Here is a 27250-nt window from a genome sequence, read left to right on the forward strand (position 1 = left end):
CAATTTCAAAATTCAAAAAATCAAATTACAGTCCCAAAGGATTTTTATCTCAACAAGTTTCACTAATCACAGCTTAGGGCTAGATACTATTACTCTTATGTTGTTATGATAACAGCTAAGAACAAAAAAAAACCCCTAAACAATAAAAAATGGTTTACAGACTTTACACACAAAAATAATTCACTCAACATCCTTTTTTTTCTCCTTTTTCTTCTTCTCCAGTTTAAAGTCATCCTAGTGTAAAAATTAATTATTAGGAATAAAGAAAATAATTGCATTCTCTAATTGCACATAAGAAATATATGACAGGTCACTTAAAAACCCAGAAAAACACTAACTATAGTATACTCCCACACTAATAGATATTTGTATTGTCTATTTATCCTTAAGGCAAAGCAAAATCTTTGAATCTAAAATCCTATTGCTACTAAATTGTCCAAAGAAGTAACTTCAATACATACTATTCATTACCAGATATAGTTTCATAATGTTCATAAGTGATAGCTAAATAATCTTAGAGGAAACTCACTCTTTACTATAAGCAAACTTGTAAATTACACCTACACACACACACACACACACACACGCACACACCCACACACACCCCCCTTGCTGGCAAAAAAATGTTTGAAACAGAAGGGGGGATTCCAATTTCTCAGCAAACCAATTTGTTATTTTAGAATGTTACAACATTTACCAAGTTCTTTCACAGGGCTAATAATATTTTAAGACCTTGCCTAAATAGATGGTCTCAAGGAGCCTGGCAAGTTTACAAATAAGGAGATTTTACAAGGTCATCTTTTTTTCTTTTCCCACAAAGTAAGTAATTGCTATTCCAAAATATACTCAACTTGATAGGTTTTAGATATTATGACAATAGTCTCTAATAACTTAAATTAATAATTTCATGCTATCTAGATTAAAAGGAATTACATTTTCTAATGATACAATTGTATTATCTTCTTAACTGCATTTCTTATATAACAGTTTCCCCAAAATCATAATACTTAAAAACACAATAATAACATATGCAGCATCATGTATTTAAAACATGAAACAAACTTTATTAACAGTTAGATGACATCAATCCAGTCAAATCCATTTCCAAATGATCTTACATAGAAAATCATTCATATTATCACCTTTAAAATTTTATATTAATCACAGTTAAAACCTATTGTAGCATTGTCCAGTACCGGGTAATTATATTCAACTAAATAATAATAATAACAATAATTAACATTTGTGTATTACTTACTATATGCCAGGTCTTGTGTTAAGCATTTCACAATCATTATTTTATTCTGATCGGCCCTGGGAGTCATTTTCTTAAATGTCAGGGAACCAAGCTAAAAAGTCAAATTTATGAGACTAGATTTTAACCCAGGTTTTTCCCCCTTTTTTCCAAGCAGTGATCAAACAGTAAAGTCAAATGGTAAATGGAGCTTGCATTAGGTTCCAAATTGCCACAATTATCCTATTTAGTTTCAGAACAAAATTTTGTCCAAATAAAAACTGGATTTTCAGTCACCAATAGTAACATTTAAAACTTAAACAAAAAATTTCCAAAAGGTTATTAAGTCAATAGCACTTCAAAATTTAGAGCCTATTGTTATCATTTAACTTGATTTCAAAGATTCATGATGATACTCTTAGCTCTCTATAATTTTCTCTTTATTTCCTTTTAAATCACCCAAGAGCCAAATCAGTTATTTTTGTTTTCTCAACCTAAACCTACACAAATACTTAAAGAGGGTTACTTCATCTTTCTTGGAGGCATCTACAGTGCTATTTTCTGTAGGTTTTTTAACTGGAGGACTTTATATGAAGGCTTCACATTCCTGTCCTCCTACTTATAAGTTCCATGAGAATTTTATATTCTTCACATAAGAACTAAAATATGATCTTCTGATGGTCCTTCAAGGACAGAATCTTAGTATACTATCTTCAAATAATTCCATGTCACAAATATATTACTATAGTTTCCATATCATAAAAGATAACCACATAATGTTTCTCATATCCTTCTTCTCTAAAGAGATCAAAAACTTACATCAAATCTCTTTCCAAAACTCCAAACACCTTTACTTGCAAACCCTACTTGCTTAAACTTTCTCTCTTCCTTTCTCTGTATATCCCTCCAGTGAACTTTGATTAAAGCCCTTTAAAACTGGACCTTTCTCATTCTCTTTTCATATCCTGATTCAACACCTCTACAACTTTCTCAATTCCTCCAGTCTTCATTTCTTAAGCATATCCCAGACTATCTATAGAAACCATCTTCACCCCACTGAATTTCTCCTTTGTCATTTGACAAAAGAAAAATTCCTTGCACAACCCTGGTTAATTGTTGCAAACACGTGATCTTACTCAATTTCTTTTGGTCACCTTCTAGTTTATCTAAACAATTAGTTCTGTTCTGTCATTCACAGAAGAGAATACAATGGTAACACCAAAATATTTTTCCAAATTAAATTTTCCTTACTCTTAGTTGCTCCCTTATTCACATAAACTTCTAGTAAAAAAATTAATAATAGGCAGTTCTTAAGTACCAAATACATTTAAGCTGCAAACTGAAACCCTCTTTTTTTCTCTAATTAGTGAATTCACCTCCTTCCCTCCACCCCCAGCACTAAAACAATAAATCTGTCACTCTCTAGGGAAAGAGACATAAAGGTCTAATTGTTGTTTCCATGTATCTTTCCCAGCTCTATTCTCATTTGTCCTTAAAACAAATTCTACAGAGAGCTACTTCAAAACTCACTAAAACATTTCAGCACTTATAAAAACATTCAAACCACATTTTGGAAATTCACAATAGAGAAATTACATTTCAGTCACAAATTTAATCTGTAATTAGTTTATAATGCCATAAATTTCTGCAGGCTGGGAACAAAGATTCCCACTTATCGGTGTGTGCCTTGTCTACCTTCTAATTTGATCAGAGTTAAAAGAGAAAGAGAGACTTTCTTTCTGAAGAAAAAAAGTTTTCATTATTTCTACTTTGGCTGGCCAGGTCCCAGAAAAAAGCTGGTCTAACTTACAAACACAGATAATAACACATGATAAGGAATACTTAAAAGTCAGTGCATACAAGTAGAAGTCCCTTTTAATGATAGATTTGGCACTTTTCTTATATATATTAGATCAATTTTGCTCTATTTTTTACATAACCCCCTTGTTTGTGTTTCCAGATTTATTAAGGGCTTTCCCAATCTCTTTTGAATGGGAAGTTGTATTCATCCTTCATTGCCAAAGAAGACCATGCCATTAGAGAAATGATGACATGACTTGCACTTGACTTTGTTTTGAGTGAGGGAGGACTGTGCAAGGTCACCAGCCTCACTTCTCCTCCAGAGTCATCTGATTATAGTTACCCTGAATAGGAAGTATCCTTCTCATCAATTATAGGTCCAATCAATTAGGCCTATGCCCTAACCTCCTCCTCCTGTGAACATCAATGAGTAGCCTGGGACTTACTTTAGGACTTCCCTAAAGGGGTGCCCTGACACGTCTTTTGATCATGGCTCAATAGCACAGTACATTAAGACAAACAAGTAAAGTTGTAATTACCTCAACAGTGTGAATTGGGACCAAGGGGCAAATCAGATCTCTGGTACAATCCTCCATGAAGAAATTCCCCCCATACCTCAGTGAAAATTTCACTGGAGGGTTCTGAAGGGGGTTCTTCTAAGAGGTTGCTCTAAAGAGCATCCTCCTTCCCCTGATCCCTTCATAGTTGTCAGTTGTCTTGGTTGAAATTAAGGTGAACTCAGGCATAAAGCTCTGAGTACCTTCAATTTATTGGTAAGGCTGGAAGTTACCAATAAAAGTTGTCTTTATCTCCTTAGCAAGTCAAAAGACCTTGAACGAAGGCTGAAGGATCATTTTTACAGACTAAAGGAGAAGCATCCAAAACAAATAGAAGGAAGCATCATAGAGGAAGAAAACAATATGGTTGATTACAAAGCTTGAAACATCATAGGTATGGGGGATAGTATGGTTGGAGGGAAATCAGGAATGTGGTGCTAGCAACCCTTCCTTTCACCTTGTGGCTAGGAAATTTTGATTGATTTAGTCCACCTGCAAGAATAACTTGATATGTAAATAAAAGATTTTCTCTAATTAGTCCAAGGACAGTTAGTGGTATAGAAATAATTAAAGTGATTTATAAGGAAACTGAACTTTTAAACGTAACTCAGAGAGGAAGACTGAACTTCTGAAACTATGAACTTTTGAACATAACTCAAAGACAAAAAACATGACTTAGGCAATTATACAAGATGGTGATGGTGATACAGAATAGACTCAATTACAAAAATGGAGACAATATCAATTTTATTTTCTCAGTTCCCAGGTCTTTGAAATCATAAAAGTGCTATTATGAATATTTTGTCATATATTGGAGTTTTATAATCTCTAAATTCCTTGGGTTATATCTCTAGCATATACCCTCAGATATATACTAGGTATAGTATATGCATTGGTTGCTAGTCAAAAGAAGTATAAACATTTTAGTAACTCTTTAAGCATAATTCCAAATTGCTTTCTGAAATGGTTGGACCAATTTGTATCTCCAGAAGTGTATCAATATTACTCTATGTCCCCATTCTCTCTAATATGGAATCCATTAGGGGGTGGGGGCCTAACTTTCTGAGTATATGATGAAATCTCAGAGTTATTTTAATTTTTGTTAACAGTTAATGCCAACAGTTTGTCTTCTTTTGAAAACTGTTTATTTATAGCCCATGAGCACTTAGCCATTTGAGAGTGGCTCTTGAGGTTAATGCCTTAGGTGCCTTGGGTATCAGGCTCTTGTCAGAGATATTTAATGCAAAGATTTTCCCCCCTAATTGACAGCTGCCTTGATTCTCTTCATGTAATCTCTTTTCAGTTTCATGTGATCAAATATGTCTGTTTTCCCTTTTGTGATTACCTTTACCCCTTGTTAGTTTAAGAACTCTACCCTTAGCTATATGTGTGAAAGGAACCTAACCTCACTTTCTTCTAACATTTTTGGTATGACTTTCAATATTCTGTTCATATAGAATTTTGGACTTGTATTTTGAGCATATTGTATCCTATAGTGTAAGATGTAGGTTTAAACCTAATTTCTGCCAATTTGTTTTCCAGTTTCCTAGTAATTCTTGTTAAATAGGGAGTTCCTCCCTAAGTAAACTTAATGTTAATTAGACATTGGGTGATTGAGTTAGACTTTTGCTGAGTCTTCCTTATCTAATGGGTTTGTTCCACTGATATACTCTTCTATTTTTTAATCAGTATCAAATAGCTTTAAAAATTAAAAAATAGGAATGAAAGATTAATAGCATTTCTAGATCTCAAATTATATTACAAAATAGTAATCCTAAAAAAAAGGATTTGGTGTTGATTAAATAATTATTTTAAAGCATTTCTATATAAAAACCAGTTCTCCCTAACAGAATTCTGAGTCATCTGGGAAAAAGAAACAAATCCCTGGGAGACAAATGTGTGTGTGTGTGTGTGTGTGTGTGTGTGTGTGTGTGTGTGTGTGAAAGCTCTCATTCCAAAGAAATGAGAGCAATGCTTTCTCAACTTCATGTAAAAATTATATATATATACATATATGCATACATCCATATATATATATATGGATGTATGCATATATGTATGCATGTGTACGTATATATGTATATATGAATTGTACCCAAAAATTGTCAGAAAACTATCACAAAACAAAGTAAATAATTTTCTCAGATTTAATTCAAATAAAGTTAAGAATTTATTACAATAGTATTATATAAATAAATCTTAGGCAAAAGGTAACACATTTTTTGATAAAATCTTTATAATTTTCACATTTATAATTTACAGAATAGCACAGATACTATTAATGTGATGAGTGAGCTTATTTTTCTCAGCACAAAATTTATCAAAACTTGCTATACTGATTGCTAGTCATAATTTTTTCAACATATTTTGTCAGTATAAAGCTAAAGAAGAAAATACTATTTCAAAAAAAGTGATTTTTACAAAAAGGAATAAAATTTATACATCTTTGTTTATATGTCAGAGAACTCTTTATTCACCTATATGCAAAAAATAAACTTTTTTAGGTGTAAACATTCATTTCAACTAGAAAGATAACAAATTAAAAACCATTCCAATTTAACACATAAAAAGAAATCTTAAAGTCTTAAAAAAGAGATAAAACTGAGAGCAAAAAAAACCCCTCCCATTGAACTGATAAATAAAGCTAGGAATTTAAAAAAAAATAGATAAACCATTAGCAAATTAGCTATTAACTTAAAAGATTAAAAAGAAGCCAATCCAATATAAAAAATGAAAAAAAATTCATAACAAGTGAAGAGGAAATAAGAGAAGTTATTAGAAACTGTTTTGTCCAATTATGACAGCACAGTTAAATAGTTTAATGAAAGATTTACAAAAATATAGCGTACAGATTAGCAGAACAAAAAAAAAGATAATTTAAACTAATCTCTGAAGAAATTTAACAAGCCATAAACAAACTTCTAAAGAAGTTAGGATAGCAATGTTCACTGCCTCCCACCCCAAAGAAAGAAGTCAATGGAGCATTTTTTTAAATGCACAGGAAAGAAGATATTTCAAAGGGAAACACAGACAATGGAGATGATAGCTTACAAGATAATGTGCTGCATTTATGACATATACTTTTTATAAAAAGCTATATTATTTCATATGTAATCCTTTTTTTTCCATTCCTAGAATACAAAAATATTCATGTTTATTGATATTTGTTAAGTTCAAAATAAAAGTTAACTTGATTAGTAGTGGCAAAAATTTAGATTAGGTTAGCTATCTAATTACTAAGAAAAATTTTTAAAAATTTGTATAAATGATAAAAATCATCAGTAAAGCCCAATTTTCTATTATTAGACACATATAACAACCAGAACAGACCTCTAGAAAGATGTGCCTAATCTTGTTTAACCTTATCGAACATTTTTTAATTAGTTCAGTTAAGAAAGCTACACCTCCAACTACCTGAGACTTCACAAAAATAACATTTTAAAAGCATAAATAAAGCATACTGTAAAAAATTATTTCTCTTCTTTCAAAAGATGAATGTGAGTGCTGCCTCCCTCAATGCAGACTTCAATTCCTTTAAGGCTTTGTAGACTATATAATGAGTTCCTACAGCCAAAAATATTAGTCACTTGGTCACTAGAAGGTCACCAACCTTCTGGTAATAAGCTTCTCATAATTTAGCAAAGCTGATCCTTAGTCAATGGACACACAATCTAGGTCCACGTGAGATCTTTGCAAGGTTTATAATTTCCAGCTTGTTACTATCTTTTAAAACTTGCACTCTTAACATTTCAAGAAATTAAAGTCACCTCTCTATGAGGATGAGATATTGTGTAAAAACATCTGTTTATATGAATCATATAATGTCCTTTAATGACCTTATGCTAACTTCTGGGAAGGGCTGCTTTTTTTCTTGTTGTTGTTCAGTTGTTTCCCATTCTTTTTTACCCTATTTGGGGTTTTCCCAATGGGTTTGCCATTTTCTTATCACGTTCATTTTACAGGTGAGGAAACTGAGGCCAAAAGGGTTAAGTGACTTACCCAGGGTCACATAGCTTATAAGGATCTGAGGTCAGTTTTGAACTCAGGAAGATGAAACTTTCTGGCTGTAGGCTTGACACTCTATCTACTGTGCCACCTAGATGCCTGCTGCTTATTTTAGCTAAGATATAAATGACCTTCAGCTAAAAATCTGGTCTGTTTTGAGCCTCATCCTGCACTTGTTTTGACTAAGAAATGAGGACAGAAAAATTGTGTTATGGTCTATGTCTAAACTCAACTCTGTCAGTCTATTTTAATGGATTTGTAGAACATGCTCAAGTTTTAATGATGTATTTAGACTGAGACTGACTTACTGAATGCAGATGAGAAAGGATGAAGATTTTGCCTGGATATGGGGGATACTACGTGAGACTCACTGAAAGGCAACAGAAATAAATACAGAAACAAAGATTAAACCTAATTTGGATAAAGTATTATCCCCCAACTTATCTCAGTCATTTATGGAGTTTTATTTCCTCCCAAAATTTTGGTTCTGTGTAGATATGACCACGGATATACTGGTAAATGTTTAACAACCAGCTTTCCCGGTGTGTGTGTGTGTGTGTGTGTGTGTGTGTGTGTGTGTGTGTGTGTGTGTGTGTATGTGTGTGTTATGTATTTGAGATAGCTTTTAAGTTTAATATGCACTATCAGTATTTTTCCATTACCTCAATTACACTAAATTGTTACTTTAATTACATTAAATTACATTAATCCAATTCTAAGTAATCCATAAAACAATAAGTCCAGTTCTATTTTGTATCAATAAAAAAAGTGGAACTGAACTAAAAAAAAAACAACCCAAATGAGGTCACAAAGAGTCGGACACAACTGAACAACAGCATATGTTTGTGCTGTGTTTTAGTAGTTTGGACATAGTACCAATCAATTATCGCTGGCAAAAAAGTACTGCATGCCCAGTTATGTGTGCTTCTGGCTGCCCCAAGAGAAATACATCATTCAATCAATATTCACTGCATAGTGTCAGGTGCTGGGAGAGAAATAAAGTATAAGATATGGTCTCTGACCTGTACCTTCTGCCCTAGGTAAACTGTCATAGTACTCAAGATATATAAAGTAGTCAATATGTATATGTATGTATATGTGTATGTACAAAGATAGGTATAGTAGTTTCTATATTAGTAATCCATGGGTTATCCCCATGCCAGGAACGTACACCTCCTCGTGCTTCTCCTTACCCCGCTGGATGGCCAATCTGTTTCATAATCTCAGCTCAAGTGCTACCTTGTATTAGAAACTTCCTCCTGATTCTCCTAACTGTTCTTTTCCTACTCTGTCACTACCTCAATTATTTGCTAATTATTTTGCATGAGATTTTTTTCATTTACTTATCAATGTATATGCCTCCTTTTCCATCCTCAATAGAATATAAACTAGAGGGCAGGGACTCTTTCTCACATTTGTTTTTGTATCTAGGATAATACTTGGCACATAGTACGGGATTAATAAATACTTATTTCCCAACAAAGAATATGAAGAAGTAATTTTCATATGAAGAAATTAAAGCTCTTTATAGTCATTTGAAAAAATTATCTAAATCACTATTGATTTAGAGAAATACAAATTAAAATAACTCTGAGGTATCACCTCACACCTATCAGATTGGCTAATATGGCGGAAAAGGAAAATGATAAATGTTGGAGAAGATGTGGGAAAACTGGAACACTAATGCATTATTGGTGGAGTTGTGAACTGAGCCAACCACTCTGGAGAGAAATTTGAAACTATACCCAAAAGGGTACAAAACTGTGTATACCCTTTAATCCAGCAATATCACTACTAGGTCTGTATCCCACAGACATCATAAAAAAGAAAAAAGACCAATATGTACAAAAATATTTATAGCAACTCTTTGTGGTTACAAAGAATTGGAAATTGAGGGGATGCCTATCAATTGGGGAGTGGTTGAATAGGTTGTGGTATATGAATGTAATGGAAAATTGTTGTGTTATAAAAAATGATGAGCAGGCAGATTCAGAAAAAACTGTAAAGACTTACATGAACTGTTGCTGAGTGAAGTGAGTAGAACCAGGAGAACACTGGACACAGTAACAGCAACATTGTGTGATGATCAACCATTATAGGCTTAGCTCTTCTCAGCAATACAATGATCCAAGACAATTCCAAAAGTCTCATGATGGAAAATGCTATCCACCTCCAGAGAAAGAACTAGGGAGTCTGGATGCAGATCAAAGCATACTATTTTCTCTTTTTTTTTTCTGTTTTTTTTCCTGATGGTCTTCCCCTTTGTTCTGATTCTTCTTTCACAACATAACAAATGTGGAAATATGTTTAACATGACTGCACATGTATAACCTACATTAGATGAGCATGTTACTGATGTGTTCGAAGGCTTCCTTTGTCTATGGCATATGCTACTGCACTTGACAGGACAGAAAAAGTTATTCCTTACAAAGGTGGCTGATGTGACTTCACCTCTTAATTTTGTGGTGAACTAATACTTCTTAAAATAAGGCCCTGAACTTACATGAAGGGTAGCAGGGCTAACCAAATGAAATCTTCAATTACCTAGGATAATAGGCATGAATAAATGACATCCACAGTCAGTACAAAATTTCTTTCTTTCTTTTCTTTTCCTTTTTTTTTTTTAGCCAAGTTCCAGTTTTCTCCCTCACAGAACCCTTTGCCCAAGGTGATAATAAACAATGTCATTAGAGGCAGCATGGTTTAATGAAAAGTGTTATGCATTTCAAGTCTGGGAATGTGGGTTCACATCCACTGGCTTCTGGTAACCTTGGACAAATCACTTCACTACTCTTTTAGTTTTTTCACCTGTAAAATAAGAGAATTGGTGAGACTAGTTAGCTTTTAAAGTTTGTTCCAGCTCTAAATCTATGATGCCATAATTTTTCACATTCATTCTGAATTGAATTAAATTGAATTTTTTAAAAAATTTATTTTTTAAAATTAATTTATTTATTTTCAGTTTTCAACAATCACTTCCATAAATTTTAAATTTTCTCCCCCTCCCTCCCTGAGATGGCATACAATCTTACATGGGTTCTACACATATATTCTTATTAAATATATTTTTCACATTAGTCATGTTGCATAGAAGAATCGAAATGAATAGGGGAAACCATGAGAAAAACCAAAGCAAAACAAAACATAACACAAGAGAAAATAGTCTGCTTCATTCTGCGTTCCAGTTCCATAGTTCTTTCTCTGGATGTGGATGGTATTTTGCATCATGAGTCCTTTGGGAATGTTTTCGGACCTTGGATTGTTGTGAAGGGCTAAGTCTATCTCAAACAGTCCTCACACCCCGTGGCTATTACTGTGTATAATGTTCTCCTGGTTCTGTTTACTTCACTCAGCATCAGTTCATATAAGTCTTTCCAGGTTTTTCTGAAGTCCACCTGTTCATCATTTCTCATTAGCACAATAGTATTTCATTACATTCATTTGCCACAACTTGTTCAGCCATTCCCCAATTGATGGACATCCCCTCGATCTGAATGTAAATGATAAAATCACATTGTAATCCCTGTCTCTAAGCCTGTTGGTGTGCCACTCTCTCTTTATCAATGCAGATGATGACCCTTCCCTGTGTGAGGGGCAAGGTGGAGCTGGCAAAAAGTAAAAAAGCTCCAGCCTCCACTAGTCCCTTTTTGGACTGTCCAAGGGAGAGTCCTCTGAAGGGATAAAGAAAGGATGAGCCCCGGTGTGAGGTCTGTTGTTGTGTGCCTAGAAGGGAGGCGAAATAGATATCATCAGTCTCTTCATCCCTCACCCTTCTCCAAAGGAGACTCATTCCTGCTAGGAGGGGAAGCAGGAAGCTCTCCTCAGAGAGAAGGGATATGATTCAGTTCCATCTAACTTCTGATCACGTTGTCATTTTACAAGGGAAGGAGGACCCAAGCCCTATATCCAAAACTTGACCCTTTCCCCATCTAATACAGTGTCCGTAACAAATACACATAGAGAATAGCAAAGAAACCCATTTATCCAAATCTTTGTAGAGTTGGTGAACAGTCTCTTCAGTCTTTTCCTAGATGAGCATCCATTTTTGTCTACATTAGAAAAGTTCATTAGAAAGTTCAACTCACTTTCCTATGGGCAACAAATGATGGTAAATAGTCCTGATAGGGCCTCCTACATTCTCTGGAGCTATTTTGTAACTAGATATTCTCCTTCAATTGGAAAATGCATTGAGTATGAATAATTGCATTATTTCCTTCATCTGAGATACCAAAACATAAGTGAAAAGGCAGGTGTGATTCATGCCTGAATATGAGCAACTGTAGTGAAAAATCTGTAACATCACTCCTGGTGTAATTATATATATGTACTAGAAGTGAGATATGTTGACTCTACTGGGCCTTTTGTTCTGGTCTCAAAGTCCCCAACATGTTCAACAGTGTTCAGTTGAAATCTTCTGAAGTAATATTGAGTAATCCTAGGCCTACATTTCATTGAGTAAATGGCTCTCAAAGTCTCTGCTTTGATCACAGTGGGTCCTAGCAAGAAATCCATATACTGAAAAATACTTTTCCCATAACGCTTTAGAAACAGTAGATGTTTTTTGGTTTCTGTTTAGGTATGATTGCGCATACTTGCTGAGATGGTTAGTTACCACCAAGATATGACTCATATTTTTACTATCTCCTTCCAGGGATAGAAAATCAGTAGGGAAAAGCTCCAAACGTTTGCTAATATGTATGCTCTCCAAATAGTCAGCATGAGTTGGTAACATTTTCCTTTGTACACATTTGGCACGAGGTTTTATACTTCCTGTGACATCTGTAGCCATCTTAGGCCTGTAAAATTGGTTTCTAATCAGCTCTAAGGACCTTTCTTGACCCATATATCCAAAGTCGTCTTGTAGGGCATTCATAGCTATTGAGCAGTATGCTTTGGGTAGCACTAGCTGCTTCCTGGTTCCATGTGTGGGATCACATAGCTCTAATTTCAGCAGTAAAGTGCCTTCTGCTGTCTGGAACTTCACACGTGGAGGATCATCACCCTACCTTTTGTCTTTCATTACTTCTCCTAGTCCTTCATCAGCATTTTGCTCTGGCCTCCAGTCATCTACCAACTGTAGCAACGAAGACTGTTCAATGTCACAAGGTCACATATGTACTTGGCATGCAGTCTGGTGAGAATCCCAAGCTCACTTCCTTGTAGTTGTAGTCCTCTGAGTGTCACAGATTGCTCTCACACTTTCTTCTGGTATCACCATGGTTCTAGTGTTCTGTGACATTTGAGAAAAATTGTCTGCATCCACAACAGTCTTGCCAGGCCTACAATGTATGCTGAAACTATAACTGGCTCGTGTTGCTATGAAGGTATCCAGTGCCTTTGCAGCTATCCTCCTTAGGCTATTTGCCAGTCTTGTCATTTTGTCTACCTCAAGAGCATGTCCGAGGTACACTCTTTCCTATCCAACCCAAGTATCCCAGAATTGTTCTTCTAGAACACATTGTTCACATTCAGAGAAAATGCTAAATTTGGATCTATGGCAATTGTAGGTCACAGGGTGTATGACCTCCAACTTACTCATAGTTGTAATGGAGTTCCTGGGCATAACTGTAACATTCAGTCTCAGTAGGAATGCCTCCTTTGATTACAAAGGCTCCTGTCTCTTTAAGCAGTTCTTTATCCTCAGAGAATGGACAAGTCTGAAATTCCCAGGAAAATCTTGCTCTAAGAGTCCCAAAGGGACTGGTCCTGGAGAATCCCAAAGAGGAACTCAAAGGGACAGGTGGAGGCAGGAGCTATTGCTCTGTTTCTATCTCTCACTCTCTCCAACTCCACCATACCCCTTCATCTCTACCAATAAGGAGAGAGTCCCATACTGATGGTCTTTGGGAAAGGGGGGTTACATTCCTATGAATCCTTAGGGATTCTCTGATTAGTCCAACATTTTCATTTTATGGATGAGGTCACTTAGGCTACAAGGGAGTGGCCAACCTTTGTCGAGTCAATGTTGTTGCCTCTTACAATTCAATTAAGGAAAATATTTTCACACTTTGAATGACAGTGTTAACAAATCTTTTCACTTTGCTAATATATTAGTATAATATTGTTCATTATCTCTGTTGTCTGTATCCTGCTTTCTGTACTTCTATGATTATATCAACTGGAGTAAGGTGGAGGAGCATCAAGTGGTTAGAGACCAATTACCCTCATCTACAATATATATTTGTTCGTGACTATATATTCCATGACTATAAAATAGCAGATTCCTTCAAGACAAGGATTTTGGCTGTTTGTGAGGCTTCTTTGGTATAATGCTTTTTGGATAAAAATACATAGCAATAATATATATCCCGGATAGGACCATTAGATATTGAGAATAGTGTTTGGCAGACCTGTATTGTGATTCTGTTGGATTTACTCTCAATGGTTACCTAATAGAAAAACAAATTAGGCAGCTAAGTGGTTCAGTGGATAGAATAATGGATCTGGAGATAGAAAAGTCTAAGTTCAAATCCAGTCCCAGATGCTTACTAGTTTTATGACTCTGGGCAAGTCATATAATAATAGACCTCTGTCTACCTCGCTTCCCTCAACTTCAAAATGGGGTTAATAATAGAACCTTCTTCCCAAGGATGTAGTGAGGATACAAAATGAGATGGCATTTATAAAGTGCTTTGCAAACTTTAAAGGACTACAGAAATGTTTGCTATCACTATTATTATTACAAGTATTTAATAGTTTCTTTCCTTCCTTCTTTCTTTTCTTTGTCTGGGTTTCCACTCTCAGCCAAAGCACTGACTAATCAGCACGGAAGCTTTAACCCTCTTTGTTTATTTTTTAAAATTATTTTTATTTGTTTTCAGTTTTCTTCCATATACCTTAGATTTTTCCCCTCCCTCCCCTACCTTTCCACCTCCCTCCCCAAGACAGCATGCAATCTTATATAGGTTCTACACATACATTCTTATCAAATATATTTTCACCTTAGTCATGTTGCAATAGAAGAATTAAAATGAATGAGAGAAACTATAAAACAAAACAAAACAAAACATAACACAAGAGAAAATGGTCTGCTTCATTCTGTGATCCAATTCCATAGTTCTTTCTCTGGATGTGGAAGGCATTTTGCCTCAAGAGTCCATTGGGAATTTTTTAGGTCCTTGCATTACAGTGAAGTACTAAGTCTACCAGAAAAATTCCTCGCATGCTGGGGTTTTTGTTGTATACAGAGTTCTCCCGGTTCTGCTCCTTTCACTCAGCATCAGTTCATATATGTCCTTCCAGGCCTCTCTGAAGTCTTCCTGTTCATCATTTCTTATAGCACAATAATATTCCATTACATTCATATACCACAGTTTATTCAGTCATTCCCCAACTGATGGGCATCCTCTTCATTTCCAGTTTTTGGCCACCACAAAGAGAGCTGCTTTAAATAATTTTGTACATGTGGGGACCCTTTCCAATTCGCTCTCTGTTTTTCTGGCCTGGGCTGCTTCATCTCTCTGTAGGCAGCGTGGTGACCCTCTGCTCCCAGGAGCTCACCATACTGTTACCAGACTTAGTGCAGACACCTTTTTGGTTTTAACGCTACTACAACTCAGAATTCTTAAACTCAAGTCATACAGCAGCAGGGACTGTATGTCAGCAACTATCATCACTTCTAAAACTTAACATGCCAACTCCTGATTCTGTGTGTTCTCAAATTGTGTAAGAAAGGCTGCACAGAAGAGAAAGCATGTGAATGGAGCCTTGAAAGAAGTTAAATATTATGAAAACAGAAGAAGAGTGTGTTATTACACAATTTGGGATTTAATTTTGAGATTTAATGTTATTTTCCTTTTTTTCTCTTATCTGCTTTGCCCGGTATGGACTGGATGAGTTTTTTTGAGAAATGGGCCAGAACTAGGAGTTTGAGCCAAAGAGACTTTGGAGCCAGATTTGCAAGAGGGAAGATGGTGCAGCCAGTCAGTCCAGCATGAAAGCCCAATGAAGCCAGGATACCTGGGACTCTAACCAGAGAGAGGTTTTGGACTTGGAATTGGGAAACAGAGCTAAACTGTAAACCTAATCTCTTTCTCCCCAGAGGCTGATGTAGTGGGAGTGAGGTGAGGGGAAGGGGATTATGTCTCCCCCACTGTTGAGGGAGTAAGTTCACATTTATGATTATACCTTTTGAAGTAAATATTTCTGTGAGAAAGCTAATGTGTCAGTGACTAAGTGGAACTTGGGTACAGAGGACCATCCCTTAGACTTGATAGAACACTATCGGTGGAGGCTGCAGCCATTAGCAAAGACCCTAGGTACCCTACTTTCCTTCATAAAGGAAACAGAGAATCCTGGGAATGGAGTAGAAACAATATGATAGGGAACAGGGTTGATCTGTGTTACATATTCCTGGAGCACTTCATCTCCTTTCACTCTCTACCTTGTATTATATTTATTGATGCTCTTAGACTCACCTTCCTGTTCTTGGCCTTTGGAGTAATAGATTGACACAGAAGAACCTGAATTTATCTGAGTACTTAATTGGGCAGATAGACAGACAGATATTGATATATAGACACATATCTTGTTGGAGCAGGGCATCCATAGCTCCACTCCAACTGCGTTCCTAATCATAGAACCTTATTATGTACATTAATTCAGTTCTCATTTCCCTTTTAGTTGCTGCTCCTCCCTCACCTAGTACCATTCCAACATGAACTATGAATATCCTATTTATTTGCATAGCCTTGCACAAGAACCACGCAAGCATCATTTTGGCAACCATCCTATGGCACCTGAATATTATAGAATCAAAGAATTTAGAGGTGGAAGGGGCATCATTGGTCATTTAGTCCGACCCATATCCAAAAGAAATTTCCACTAAAATAGACTTGACCAGTAATTATTCAGTTTTTGCTTGAAGACTTACAGGTGAGAGAGAATCTGTCACATTTCAAGGTAGCCCACTCGCCTTCTGGATAGCTCTAATTGTTGGGAAATTTGGGGGGGGGGTGCGTTATGAAGCTTAGTTAAATTTTTGTTGATGTTCAGTCATTTCAGTCATATCTGAACTTCATGACCCCATTTGGGGTTTTCTTGGCAAAGATACTGGAGTAGTCTGCTATTTCTTTCTCCAGCTCATTATACAGATGAGGAAACTGGAGGCAAACAGGGTTAAGTGACTTGCCCAGGGTCACACAGCTAGTGAATGTCTAAGGCCAGATTTGAAATCAGATAGATGAGTCTTCCTTAGGCTTGGCACTGTGCCATCTAGATGTCCCTAGTTAAATTTACTTCTTTGTAGTTTCCACTGATGACTTCTAGTTCTATGCCCTTGGGCCAAACAGAACAAGCCTAATCCCTCTTATACATGATAGCCTTTCAGATACTCAACTATAGCTATGATATTTTGTTTTGGATCATTCTTAGTTTATCTTGGGTTTTCTACCCATCTTGAAAAAGATAAGAAAGTAGCTTCTCTCCATTCTCCCTACCTCTCTGCAGGTGTCTGGTATAGCTTGTGTCAGTCTCAAAGATAAAAGAGCACATTTTTCTTCCTGCCCCATCTCCACATATATCCTTAAAATGACAAGTTAAAATAATGTATTATTTTTTAAATAATATTTTATTTTCTCCCAGTTACATGGAAAACCAGTTTTTAACCTTTTCTTAAAGTTCTGAGCTCCAAATTCTATCCTTCCCTCTATTCCTCTCCTTCCCCCTCCCTGAGAGGTTAAACAATCTGAGACAGGTTATATCTGTGCAATCATGTAAAACATTTCCATATTAGTCACTGGGTACAAGAAGATGAACAAGAAAGAAAGAAACAAGGAAAGAAAGGAAGGAAGGGAGGAGGGCAAGAAGGAAGGAAGACAAAGAAAGCTGCAGTCTATATTCAGACATCAGTTCTCTCTCTGGAGGTGTATAGTATTTTTCATCATGAGACTGGGATTGTCTAGCATCATTGTATTGCTGAGAAGAGCTAAGTGTATCACGGTTGATCATCACATAATATTGCTGTTACTGTATACAGTGTTCCCCAGGTTCTGTTTACTGTACTTTGCATCATTTCATGTTTTTCTAAAATCATCCTGCTTATCACTTGTTTTTTCCTCCCCATTTAATAGTATTTTATTCTTTCCAGTTACATGTAAAGATAGTTTTCAACATACACTTTTATAAGATTTTGAATACCAAATTTTTTCCCTCCTTCTTCTTCCCCCTCCCCAAGATGGTATTCAACCTGATATAGGCTATATATGTGCAATTTAGACATATTTCCACATTGGTTGTTGTCCTTTGTTCTCGAAGAGGACAAAAATGACATCACTGTGCTACAGTCAAGTTTCATTGTGTCTGACTGTTGCTGATCAGACCAATATAAGCTTACAATGCTCTACCACAGGTCAGGCACAAATAATCTGTGTGAACATTTGGGGTAGATACTCTAAATTTTTGCATCCTATGTTTCCTTTCAGCTGTTTCAATTCTGCTTTGCTCATAGGGCACAGCACCTTCTCTGATGTGGGCACACCATGCTGAGCGGTCCTGTGCCAGTGTCTCCCATGTCATACAATCAATACCAGAGAGTTCTTAAGAGAGACCTTGAGAGTGTCCCTGTACTGCTTCTTCTGACCACCATGTGAATGATTGCTCTGTGTGAGTTCTCCATAAAACAGTCTTTTGGGCAAGCGTATGTTTTGCATTCGAGCAGCATGGTAAGACCACTGGAGTTGTGCTCTCTGAAGAAGAGTATGAATGCTTGGCATTGTAGTTTGAATAAGGACCCCAGTGTCTGGTACCTTATCCTGTCATGTGATTTTCAGAATCTTTCTAAGACATTTCAAATGGAAGCAATTCAGTTTCCTGGTATGATGCTAGTATACTGTCCAAGTTTCACAGGCATACAACAATGAGGTCAGCACAACAGCTCTGTAGACCTACAGTTTTGTCATCAATCTAATACCTCTTCTCTCCCAAACTTTTCTTCAGTCTCCCAAACACTGAGCTAGCTCTGGCAATGAGTGCATCAACCTCATTATCAATGTGTACATCCCTGGTAAGTACACTCCCAAGTTAAGTGAACTTAACCACAGCATTCAAAACTTATCCATTTGCTGTAACTGATGGTTCCACATATGGATGGTGTGGTGGTGGCTGATGGAGCACCTGTGTTTTCTTGGTGTTGTTAGGCCAGAATTAGCACAAGCAACAGATCGATACTTTGTTGCGTCTCAGCTTCAGAGGCTGCACTGAGTACCCAATCAAGGATCACTCCATTGTCCATCTCTATAAAGGCAGGAGGGTCTTTCTCTCTCTTAGTCATTGCTGGAAAGATTCTTGCTAGAATCCTCCTTAATAGGCTGATTCTTCACCTGGAAGATGGTCATCTACCTGAGAGCCAATGTGGCTTTGGAAAGGGCTGAGGAACAGTTGATAGGGTGTTTGCTGATCAACAACTCCAGGAGAAATGCCAGGAGTGGAACAGAGGTCTGTATACAACATTTGTAGATCTGACCAAGGCCTTTGATACTGTTAGTTGTGAGGGCTTATAGAAAATTATGTCAAAATTTGGTTGCCCAGAGAAGTTCATCAATATTGTATGACAGTTTCATGATGATATGCTGGCCCAGGTTCTAGATAGTGGACAATACTCTTGTGCCTTCCCAGTCATCAATGGAGTGAAACAAGGCTCTGTGTTTGCTCCCATGATGTTTTCAGCCATCTTGTCAAATATTTTGGATGAGGATGAGTACAGCAGCAAGATCAGCTATTGCACTGATGGTAAATTCTTCAATTTAAAAAGGCTACAAGCCAAGATCAAAGTGGAGGAAGTGTTGCTGTATGATATTTCCACATTAGTCATGTTGTGAAGGAAGAATCAGAACAAAAGAGAAAAACGAGAAAGGAAAAAAAAGAGAAAATAGTATGCTTCAGTCTGCATTCAAACTCTATAGCTCTTTCTCTTGTGAGAAATATCTCTTGATATTCCCTATCACAAGTATTTCGAAATTGTCTTAGATCACCTTATTACTGAGAAGAGTTCAGTCTATTAAAGTTGGTCTTTGCAGTGTTGCTGTTACTGTGTACAGTGTTCTCTTGGTCCTGCTCACTTCACTTAGAATCAGTTCATGTAAGGCTTTTCCATTTTTTTCTGGAAACATCCTGTGTGTCATTCCTTATAGCACAATAATGTTTCATTACAATCACATTGTTCAGCCATTTCCCAGTTGATGGGCATCCTTTCAATTTCCAATTCTTAGCTACCAAAAAACAACTGCTATAAATATTTTTAACAATAATGTAAATAAGGAATAGGTCCTTTTCCCTTTTTTGAAAAAATCTCTTTGGGATACATACCTAGTAGTGACATTGCTGGATCAAAAAGTATGTATAGTTTTATAGCTCTTTGGGCATAGTTCCAAATTGCTTTTCAGAATGGTTGGATCAGTTTACAACTTCATCAACAGTACATTAGTGTTCAAATTTTCCCATATTCTCTCTAAATTTATCATTTTCCTTTTTTGTCATCGTAGTCAATTTAATAGGTGTGAGAGGATAACTCAAAACTGTTTTAATTTGCATTTTTCTAATTAATAGTAATTTAAAGCATTTTTTCATATGATTATAGATAACTCTGATTTCTTTGTTGGAAAACTGCCTAATCATATCCATGGACCATTTGTCATTTGGGGAATGACTTGTACTCTTATAAATTTGACTCAGTTCTCTATATATTTGAAAAATGCGGCCTTTATTAGAGATACTTGCTGCAAATTTTTTCCCCAGTTTTCTGCCTTCCTTCTAATTTTGGTTGTATTGGTTTTGTTTGTGCAAAACTTTTTAATTTTATAAAATGAAAATGATCCATTTTACATTTTATAATACTCTCTGTACCTTGTTTGGTCCTAAATTCTTTCCTTATCTATGGATCTGTCAGATAAACTATTCTATGCTCTCTTAATTTGCTTATGGAATCACCCTTTGCATAAAATAATGTATTCTTAATATGAAAGTAGCCAAAATAATGCACGTTATATTGAAGGGCTCCCTTCTTTACATCTTGAAGCAAGATTAGCTTTCCTCTACTTCAACTCTGGACCAGTTTTGTCCTTTAACCACTCTGACACCTGTATCTCATTTTATTCTAACAAAACCCCTGGGAGCTAACTGTTGCTATTATCCTCATTTTACAGATGAGTGAACAGAGGTTAAATGACTTAAGCCAGTCTCATACAGTTAGAACATGCCTGTGTAGAGATTTGAACTCTGGTATTTATGACTCCAGGTCCAGTATTCTATGCAGTGGGGCACCTAGTTGTGTGATTTGCATGTTTTGCTGTATTAGGAACTATTCTAAAATTAATGGCATTGCAGAATTTGAAGTTGGAAGATAGCTCAATGCCAACTAGTCTAAAAAGTAATACCCACTATAAGGTATAGGACAAGGAGTTGTCAATCATGTTAGAATGGGGATTCCTTTTTATATTTAAGAAATATGAGGGGCAGAGCCAAGATGGCAGAGTAGAAAGACACACATACTCTGCCTCTTCTCCCACAGCCCATAAAATACCTGTAAAAATTACTCTCAACAAATTCTAGAGCAATAAAAGCCACAGAACAACAGAGTGAAAGAGTTTTCCAGTCAGAAGTAACCTGGAAGGCTGAGAGGAAAGGTCTATCCCACAGGATGCTGAACGGAGCAGAGGCCAGCCCTGGCCATGCACCAGGAGGAACAGGACCAGAACAGGCCTATGGGGCAGAATCCCCTGCAGGGAGGGTGTCAGATTCCTCAGCCCACAAGCACCAAAGAAAGCTTCAAAGGTTAGCGAGAGGACTTTCCCAACTGGGGGAGAGGGGAGCAGGGTCTCCCTCAGCACTGGCCCCAGGTGGTGGCAGTAGTGGCAGCAGTGGTGGTGGCAGCTGCAGCATCCATCTGTGAAGCACTCGGCCTAAAGTCCCTGGGGGAATTGAGCAGCTAATCTGAATCTCAGTCCTGAGCATGGTCCTGGGGGGAGGAGGAGCATTTGACAAAGGATTCAGAAGTCAAGTAATTGGCTGGGAAAATGCCCAAAAAAGGGGAAAAAAAAATAAGACCATAGAAGGTTACTTTCTTGGTGAAAAGGTATTTCCTTCCATCCTTTTGGATGAGGAAGAACAATGCATACTGTCAGAGGAAGTCAAGGCTTCTGCATCCAGTACCTCCAAAATGAATATGCAATGGACTCAGGCCATGGAAGAGCTTGAAAAGCAAGTCAACAGCTTGCTAAAGGAGATTCAAAAAATGCTGAAGAAAATAACATAAAAATAGGCTAACTCAATTGGCAAAAGAGGTCCAAAAGCCAATGAGGAGAAGAAGGTTTTAAAAAACAGAATTAGCCAAATGAAAAGGAGGTTCAAAAGCTCACTGAAGAGAATAGTTCTTTAAAAATGAGAGTGGAGCTGAGGGAAGCTAATGACTTTATGATAAACCAAGAAATTACAAAACAAAACCAAAAGAATGAAAAAAAAGGAAGATAATGTGAAATATCTCATTGGAAAAACAACTGACCTGGAAAATAGATCCAGGAGAGACAATTTAAAAATTATGGGACTACCTGAAAGCCATGATCAAAAAAAGAGCCTAGACATCATCTTTCATGAAATTATCAAGGAAAACTGCCCTGATATTCTAGAACCAGAGGGCAAAATAAATATTGAAAGAATCCACCAATCACCTCCTGAAAGAGACCCAAAAAGAGAAACTCCTAGGAATATTGTGGCCAAATTTCAGAGTTCCCAGGTCAAAAGGAAAATATTGCAAGCAGCTAGAAAGAAACAATTTGAGTATTGTGGAAATACAATCAGGATAACACAGGATCTGGCAGCTTCTACATTAAGGGATTAAAGGGCTTGGAATAGGATATTCCAGAAGTCAAAGGAACTGGGATTAAAACCAAGAATCACCTACTCAGCAAAATTGAGTATAATACTTCAAAGGAAAAAATGGTCTTTCAGTGAAATAGAGGACTTTCAAACATTCTTGATGAAAAGACCAGAACCTAAGAGAAAATTTGACTTTCAAACACAAAAATCAAGAGAAGCATGAAAAGGTAAACAGGAAAGAGAAATCATAAAGGACTTCTTAAAGCTGAACTGTTTACATTCCTACATGAAAAAAATAATATTTGTAACTCTTGAGACTTTTCTCAGTATTTGGGTAGATGGAGGGATTTTATATACACACACGGACAGAGAGCACAGGTTGAGTTAAATCAGAAGGGATGATATCTATAAAAAAAATAAAATTAAGGGGTGAGAGAGGAATATATTGGGAGGAGAAAGGGAGAAATAGAATGGGGCAAATTATCACTCATAAAAGACGCAAGAAAAATCTTCCGTGGAGAAGAAAAGGAAGGAGGTGAGAGGGGAAAAGTGAAGCTTACTCTCTTCACATATGGCTTAAGGAGGGAATAACATGCTCACTAAATTTGGTATGAAAATCTTACACTATCTTACACTACAGGAAAGTAGGGGAAAAGGGGACAAGTGGGGCCAGGGGGATGATAGAAGGGAGGGCAAATGGGAGAAGGCAGTAACTAGAAGTAAACACTTTTGGGAAGGGACAAGGCCAAATGAGATAATAGAATAAATGGGGTCAGGGTTGAATGGAGGGAAATATAGTTAATCTTATGCAACATGACTATTATGGAAGCCTTTTGCAAAACGACACTTATATAACCAGTATTGAATTGCTTGCTTTCTCAGTGGGGATGAGTGGGGAGGCAGAAAGGGAGAGAAGCTGGAATTCAAAGTATTAGAAATGAATGTTGAGAATTGTTATTGCATATAACTGGGAAATAAGAAATACAGGTAATGGGGTATAGAAATCTATCTTGCCCTACAAGAAAAGAGAGAAGATGGGGATAAGGGAAGGGTAGGGTATGATAGAAGGGAGGGTTCATTGAGGGAAGGGGTAATCAGAATGCAAAGTGTTATGGGGTAGGGGAAGGGAAGAGATGGGGAGAAAAAGTTGAACTCAAAATTTTGTGGAAATGAATGTTGTAATCTTAAAATAAATAAATAGGAATTGCAATCCTTCAAGGCTTATTTTCAGGAAATGCAGAGGAGCATATAAAAATGAGAAAGACATAGAACTCCTGTCCTCAACGGAGTTTACCGTCTAGAACTGCATAAAAGTGTCCATCTATTTAGCGCTTTTCATTTGTCAAGGTGCTTTCCCATCTATACCTCACTTTTGCCTTTACAGCAACATTGTATCTGCTGTGTATCTGCTACTATTCTCCCTGAAGCTCAGCTGGGAGGCTGTGTGGCGTACAGTGCTTCAGGATGTAACAGTCCAAGACACGAGGCTTGAATTCCAGCCATACTTCGTGATCGTGGGGTCACTTAGCCTCTCTACAGACGAAGATGGCAAGCTTCCATCACCGGGCTGTTCTGAGGATGGAATGAGATGGTGCGGATGCCTTAAGCGTAGTTTTTAATTTTTATTCTTTCCCCAAAGGCTTCACCTCCTCTCTGAGATTACGTTTCATTTACATTGTATCTTGTTATGAGCGCGATTGTTTACATGTTTCTTCCCCTCTGTCGGAATGTAAGTTCCTTGAGGGCAAAGGAGGCTGTGGTTTTGCGTTTCTGGGCACGCAGGGCACTTAGCACAATGACTTTCCACTTAAATGCTTGCAGACAGACAGAAAACGCTTCTTTCTCCTGTTCTGGAGTCACCAGGCTGGGACAGTTACATAATTCACCTCCGCTCACGGTGCGCGCACACCCTTCCTCTGAGGTCGAGTTCAATTCCACGGGCCCAGCTCCAGGTTCGGGGTGGGGAGGACCCAGGCTAGAGGGCTAGTACCAGAGAAGATAAGCCAAACTGTCTTGGCAGGCGGGGGTGAGGAATGGGAAAGGGTGTGCGCTGAAAAGCAGAGTTCATTTGTGCATCTCCGGAGGGGCGGACGGAGGGGGCGGGACTCGGCGGCAGCAGCAGCTTGATGATTGGTCCGACTGAGGATGCCGGTTCCCCCTCCCCGGCTTTTCCCTCCCCCTCCCTGAGAGGAGTGGGAGCCTGCGTCAGCTCTGCGCGTCACGGACGGGGAGACGAAAGGGGGCGTGTCCGGCACCTCCTGGGCCCCGCCGATTGGCCGGAGGGTGAGAGCCGTGCTCCCTGACCGGCCGGGAAGAGGGCGGTGCGTTGGGAGGCCCTAGCCCCGGAGGAGAGTTGTGGGCCGGTCCAGTGGTAAGATCATGGCAGCGCGAACCGGTCAGGGGGCCTTGAAGAGGGTGGTCTCGGGCTATCGGCCGAAGTCTGCGGTGGCGCTTGGAGGCCCGGCCCCGACGCGAGGCCCCTCGAAGAGCGTCAGGTAAAACTGCCGAGACACCCAGCCGTCCTCCTTGTTGTTGTCTTGTCTTCGCTGCCTCGCTCGGACGCGGCTGCCTGGGCTGGGGGAGCGGGGATGCGGAGGAGGGGCCCGACGAGGGGGTATTCCGGCCGGGACACCTTCCGCCGGGCCTCCCCGGTCCCCGGGCTGGAATTCGAAGGAATGAGGGCCCCGCCCGCCGGGGGCCGGGTGTCGTGAGTCATGGTTGACGCCACTGTAGACGCGGTGGAGACCTAACGTGCTTCGGGGCTTTTCCGGCGCCTCCCCCGCTGCCTGTGGGGAAGCCGGAGCCCGGGGTCAGAGGCCCGCGGGCGGCCGGCGGCAGCGGCTCGGGAGCCTGGCGTGGAGCCCCGCCGATCCTCCCCCCATTGTCTGTCCCGCCAGACGCCCTGACGGGGCCTTCCTGGCTTCCAGCCCTTTGCTCCCCCGCCCTTCGGCGCTTGCAAAACGAAACCCAGCCGGCGAGGGGTGAGGGGTGAGCGGACCGGACCGGACCGGGCTGGCCCGGGCCCCCGAGGCCACCCCCACCCCCAGCCCCTTGGCCGGTTCAGTAACCTTGAGAGCCGGCACCGGCCCCTGTGAACAAAAGGACTTCCCTGTGGCACTTGTCTTTGTCTTCCGTCACCGAAGTGTGACCACGATTGATAATGGTGTATTTGTGGAACATTTCAGGTTGGTGAAAGCGTTTTACAGAAATGGACTCATTTCATGCTCAGAACTCAGGGAGGCAGGGGCTGCTCTGGTTCCTGTTTTGCAGATAATAATAATAAATAAGTAACATTTACATAGCGCCCACTGTGTGCCAGGCACTGTGCTAAAAGCTTTGCAATTATTACCTCATTTGATCCTCACAACAACCTTGGCAGGTAGGTGCTACTATTATCCTCATTTGACAGGTGAAGAAACTGAGGCAGGCAGAAGTTAAGGGACTTGCCCAGGGTCACAGGAAGTTTGGGGTTAAATGTGTACTATAAAATATTAAAAGTTTATGTTTGAAAGGTAAGTGTGAATTTCATCCCAGTGGGGGAAATTGAAAATGAATCTTATTAAGGCCTCTGAAGAAATATAGCTACAGTAAAGAATACAGAGTCATTCCCTCTCTATTAAAACTTTTGAGTGGAATCTGAACAATTTCTGTTCATTTGTTCCCTGTGTCAATTTGTTGTGGTTATTTTGTTGTTTATGCACCTTACTGAACCGGTCATTGGTGTAGGGAACTTCACCCAAACAGATAACATACCAGTGCTCTTCCTCTGAAGTAGAGGCTTTGCCCAAGGTCATGTAACTAATAAATGTCAAAGCCTAGATTTGAATTCAGGCCTTCTTGATTCCAGGCCCAGCCCTATTACTCATGAAAATCCGTACACAAAGTACAAATAAATCGTCATTATTCAGTTAAAGGAGTTTTCATTTATGAAACACTTCATGATAGCATTTCTTTAGGTACCAGTCTCCTCTAGTAGATTTAAAATTATCTAATTTTTTCGAAATTGGCATATCTCTGTCTATACACTGAGAAAGGTGAGATATGTTTTATAGTTTTATAGACATTATGGGAGAGATTGTAGAGAGCTAAAAGTATTGCAAAGGAAATGTAAACTGTTAGGTGAGAATTTGCAGTTTCTAGTAGCTGCAGCATTATAATATATAGGATGTCCTGTTGTTGGTCTACTTACTTTCTTTTTCATGAACAACTTTCAGTTTGTTTTTAAGAGGATTTTCCATTGGAATTCATCTCTGACTTTAAAATGGGGAGTTGGTGTGAATAGCATTTACTTGGCAGAAATTTCCCTGACAGGCAACTTTGCATGATTTACATTTATAGAATTATGTCAAAAGGTTGTTAAACTCAAGAGCTACTATTAGGATATCTAATTTCAACCCCTCCAAGGGAGGCAAAATGGCAGCTGTCATGAAAAGTCTCTCTCAGATAAGGTACTTAAAAGGTGTAGTTTCCATAATGATTTCAGGGAAACCAGGAGAAATGAAGTCCAATATTTGCCATTAGAGCAAAATGTCAGTGTGACTGAAACAGACACTGTGTGAACTATTCAGTAAACTATGAACTCTTGTTTTATGGGCTAGCCTATTTGTCTGAATATGAATGGTACATACCTGTCTGCACTGAAGAAATGTATTAGCCAACCGATTATTTTAGTCAGCCGTATGGATGTTGTACGTTATAAAGGTTATGTATAATAAAATCTTATTAGACAGGAAGGTGTCCTAAATAAGGTCCAAATAAAGGAAATTGTTTTTGATGATAATGATTAGGTTCTCCAAATGTTCCTATTCATAGATGATCTAGTCATTGCTCTGGAACATATCAGAAC

General features: G+C 38.2%; 1 protein-coding gene across 6 annotated transcripts in view; it reads left to right on the forward strand.

Annotated features, from left to right (window-relative positions):
• COQ10B (coenzyme Q10B) overlaps positions 1-27250 on the forward strand; it is a 71987-nt gene that overhangs the window by 23113 nt on the left and 21624 nt on the right. For 2 of the 6 annotated variants that reach the window (XR_011967748.1, XM_072612792.1), the window contains exon 1: positions 24639-24899. The exons of 1 other annotated variant lie outside the window; for it this stretch is intronic. Coding sequence is in view for 2 of the 5 variants with exons in the window: in XM_072612792.1 (XP_072468893.1) it covers positions 24784-24899 (116 nt within the window). In the remaining 3 variants the exon portion in view is untranslated. Of the gene's footprint in view, positions 1-3851; positions 3986-24638; positions 24900-25301; positions 25590-27250 lie in introns of those variants that run through there. 3 more of the 6 variants (XM_072612796.1, XM_072612797.1, XM_072612795.1) reach the window with 3 other exon arrangements.

Source organism: Notamacropus eugenii, chromosome 5 (genome assembly GCF_028372415.1).
Source record: "Notamacropus eugenii isolate mMacEug1 chromosome 5, mMacEug1.pri_v2, whole genome shotgun sequence".
NCBI lineage: Eukaryota > Metazoa > Chordata > Mammalia > Diprotodontia > Macropodidae > Notamacropus > Notamacropus eugenii.